Source organism: Oratosquilla oratoria, chromosome 31, assembly GCF_046742065.1.
Source record: "Oratosquilla oratoria isolate Oo_2021 chromosome 31, ASM4674206v1, whole genome shotgun sequence".
Lineage (NCBI taxonomy): Eukaryota > Metazoa > Arthropoda > Malacostraca > Stomatopoda > Squillidae > Oratosquilla > Oratosquilla oratoria.
Window position 1 is genome coordinate 34515163 of NC_134807.1, and position 4300 is coordinate 34519462.

Consider the following 4300-nt stretch of genomic DNA (forward strand, 5'->3'; position numbering starts at 1 on the left):
AAAAACCAAGAACATACAGGGCTGCATGTTGATACAGTATGTTATGGTTAAAATATACAGATAGAATAGAAAGTAGGAAAGTTATTCCATTAAAAAAGATAGAATTGGAAAGTGTACATTATAGTTACAAGCCAAAAGATGAGAGGAATTTGAGAGAGAACGTCACTTTAGTTGCCGGAAACATATTTCAAAAAGATCAAAGGGGAGAATTATGAATTAATTAAAAGAATATAAAAGTGGCTTTTCACCACATGGGCAAGAACATTATGAAGAAAATGAGCGAAAACCTGATCTGCCCTTTTGTTGGAGTATATTGCAGTGGTATAGTCGCCATATAAAGACATATAATAATCAAAAGAGAGAAAATCCTGAGAAGAGACGAGACTAAGAAAACATATAATAAGAGTCCGAACAGACACGGAAACCGGTTGCCAAATGAAGGTGATTCTATTGATCACATATGGATACGAGTGGGAAGAGACGATACCCTTGCTAATCCTCAAAGAGTACGTGATGAATCCTCGAGTACGTGATGAATCATATGCTCACCGCCTGTATCATCGAAGGAGGAGGAAGCCGCTCAGCAATTGTCCTTCACAGCACCAGTATGAAATGATGTCAAGCCGTGGCAGTTGCAGATTCGCTTTGTGACTCGCTCATAATGGTAAGAACGAGATCTCACTCGGTTTTCAGAACCTGAGCTCCAACGATGAAATCCACTGGTGAACATATTCTTTTGCACTAGAAATAAAAGAATAATGCACAGAAGGCCCTTTCATTCGAGAGGGACATTACAATAAACCACACTTGTATGACTCCTCAAGCTTTGTTGTTTGTGATGCTTTTCTACGCCTCCCTTTTCAGAAATCATACCTGGGAGTGCTGGCCCTTCTCGGGCTCCTGGTGGCCACGGCCTCCGCAGCAGGTGGATTTAGATGGTACCACGGCGGCGGTGCCTTTACAGGTAGAGGTGGAGGGGGCTATAGTGGAGACTTCAGTGGTGGATTTACTGGTAGATCTGGCGGTGGAGGCTACGACGTAGACTATTTCGGTGGAGGCTTAAGCGGAAGCTACTCCGGTGTATCCGTAGGTCACTCCGCAGAAAGGTACGGTGGTAAGTACGACCCATGTTGCCTCTGTATTACGCTACATAAGTCCGTGTACATGTCGACTTCCTGAGATATTTACATTCCACTGTATTTTAACTCATAACATTTCTCTTTTTCTCTTTGCAGGAAGCTACAATGGCTAACAAGTCTTTTTTGTACTTGTAATAATTCTTTCAACGAAATAAAACGATAAATGTTTCTGTTTGTCTTATTACTTCTTCAAGAGAATCGCATTCTTACTGATGAAATAGCCTCAAAGTAAAGCTTAAAGCAGATTGTTTGCCCACGTTTATGGATTGCCATAAAAGTAACCATGGGCATAGTCACAAACAATTAAACCAAATTCTAAGTCACCACCATGGACAGCATTCACAGAGTTAATGAGGGAATTTCCTTTAGATTTGAGTAAATTATCTACATGGAATATTTTGAAAAATATTTATTACCAACCATTAAAGATGAAAAAGTTATTTGGTTCAGATATGTAGACAATGTTTTTTGTTTCTGGACTAATAACCATTCCATTGATGATTTCCTTGTTATTCTAAATTCACTGGTACCCTCCATTAACTTCACTCTTGATATAGAAAATAACAACAGTTTGCCCTTTTTGGATGTTGAAATAATTAGAGATAATGGTACTCTGAAAACTAAAGTCTATAAAAAACCTACCAATATTCTTTCCTATGTTCATTTTTATTCCAATCACCACATCAATGTAAAAAGATCAGTTTTTATTTCCATGTACTTGAGAGCTTACAGAATTTCAAATCCTGAATTTATTGATGATGAATTTAAAAGTATCCGGAATATTAGGGAAAATGTTAAAATATCCTATTCATATTCTTAATCAATGTCACAACACCGCCAAGACACTCTTTCACAAAACTTGCAATCAAGAACAAGGAAACCATAAACAACTAAATACACCTGTTCTTCCTTTTCATGAAAATTTTCTTAGTATTGTTAATCTACTCAAAAAATTGGATATCAAAGTAGCTTTTAGATATGACCACACCATTAAGAAAACTTTAATTAAGAACAGCCCTCCTGACCCTTATATTTAACCACAACTCTGTTCTCTGTCATTTAGTCTGAAGATGTAATATACGAAAGTACTTACTGTCTACAAATTTCCTTTCTCCTGTGGTTATTTTGCATTTTTGTATCACGGTGATGTGATTACTTGCATATATATATCATCGGATTATATATATATATATATATGTGTGTGTGTGTGTGTGTGTGTGTGTGTGTGTGTGTGTGTGTGTGTGTGTGTGTGTGTGTGTGTGTGTGTGTGTGTGTGTGTGTGTGTGTGTGTGTGTGTGTGTGTGTGTGTGTGTGTGTGTGTGTACAAACCTTGATGAAGATTAACATTTACCCCCTTACTAGATTTGATCAAACTAGTAAGGGGATAAATGTTAATCTTGATCAAGGTTTGTACAAATTAGATAGTTACATTTCTCATGAAATTTCAAAATTATTTAAGTTATATTATAAGTTATGAGCATTTGTCACATACTTGTTGGTTACCAGGACGGTTCAAACGTCCGTCACGCGTACTTCTTCCCCTACCTCTCCGAATGCCCTCTTCACTGTGCCATATACTCTGTACCTTGTTTCTTCATTTCATAATTCCTTCTTTGTATCTGCACTGAAGATGTAATTATACGAAAGCGCTCTGCTTCGTTACTTTACTTTTCATAGTGGTTACTTACGCATATATATATATACATATATACATATATATATATATATATATATATATATATATATATATATATATACTGTGTATATATATATATGTATATCTATATATATATATATATGTATACAATATATATGTATATTTGAATTTGGGGATTTATATATATATATGTATATATATATTTATGTATACATATATTTATGTATACATATATATATATATATTTGTATAATATATATATATATACATATATATATGAATATATATATATATATATATATATGTATATATACATATATATATATATATATATATATATATATATATATATATATATATATACTGTATGTATATATATATATATATATATGAGTGGTAGGGTGGTGAGATAAACACCGAGAACCGTTGAAGTTTTATTAACTGACGTTTCGCTCTTAACAGAGCTTCTTCAGTGTACAAACATAATCGGGAAATCAACAGTTATATATCTTACATCATTCCGCGTTCCTTCGTTAGACCCACCCCCTCCCTCCCTCTCGTACCCTTCAGCTCCTGTAAGATCATCCAGCCGGACATTTTGGACAGCTTAATAAAACCATCACGATGGTAACAGCAGGGCTGGGATGCTATAAAAGCCGCCCCTACTATTTTTCTTTTTTTCTTGTCTAACCCTTGTTTTGATATTTCCACTCCGTCCCAGTTAGGTAAATGTCCGTATTCCTCCGCATGAATCACCAGGGCGGAGTGGAATCACTGGGACGGAGTGGAAACATTAAAACAAGGGTTAGACAAGAAAAAAATAAAAATAGTAGAGGCGGCTTTTATAGCATCCCAGCCCTGCTGTAACCATCGTGATGGTTTTACTAAGCTGTCCAAAATGTCCGGCTGGATGATCTTACAGGAGCTGAAGGGTACGAGAGGGAGGGAGGGGGTGGGTTAAGGAAGGAACGCGGAATGATGTAAGATATATAACTGTTGATATCCCGATTATGTTTGTACACTCTGAAGAAGCTCTGTTAAGAGCAAAACGTCAGTTAATAAAACTTCAACGGTTCTCGGTGTTTATTTCACCACCCTACCACTCATTTTGTCGTCCATTCCTCATATATATATATATATATATATATATATATATATATATATATATATATATATATATATATATATATACATACATGTATATATATGTATATATATCTATATCATAGAGGCGAATGAATGATAAAAAATAGAGGATTTGAGGGAAGAAGATAGCTTTGAGAGGATTAACTGGAGATGTGTGCTGGCCCATTTGACAGACTGAAAGCCTACCTGGGAACAGAAGTAAGTATATATATATATATATATATATATATATATGTATATATATATATATATATATATACATATATATATATATATATATACATATATATATATATAGATAGATATACTCGTACATGTATGTATATTACATATACAAATATATACTGTATATATACAT

The 4300-nt window shown here is 34.5% G+C and overlaps 1 protein-coding gene across 1 annotated transcript in view; it reads left to right on the forward strand.

Moving 5' to 3' along the window:
- Positions 1–1307, forward strand: part of LOC143041585 (uncharacterized) — an 11629-nt gene extending 10322 nt beyond the window's left edge. Inside the window, exons 2-3 of the mRNA XM_076213595.1 lie at positions 865–1114; positions 1236–1307. Of these exons, the coding sequence (XP_076069710.1) occupies positions 865–1114; positions 1236–1252 (267 nt within the window). The 3' untranslated portion in view covers positions 1253–1307. The remainder of the gene's footprint in view (positions 1–864; positions 1115–1235) is intronic.
- The last annotated feature ends 2993 nt before the right edge of the window (positions 1308–4300 follow it).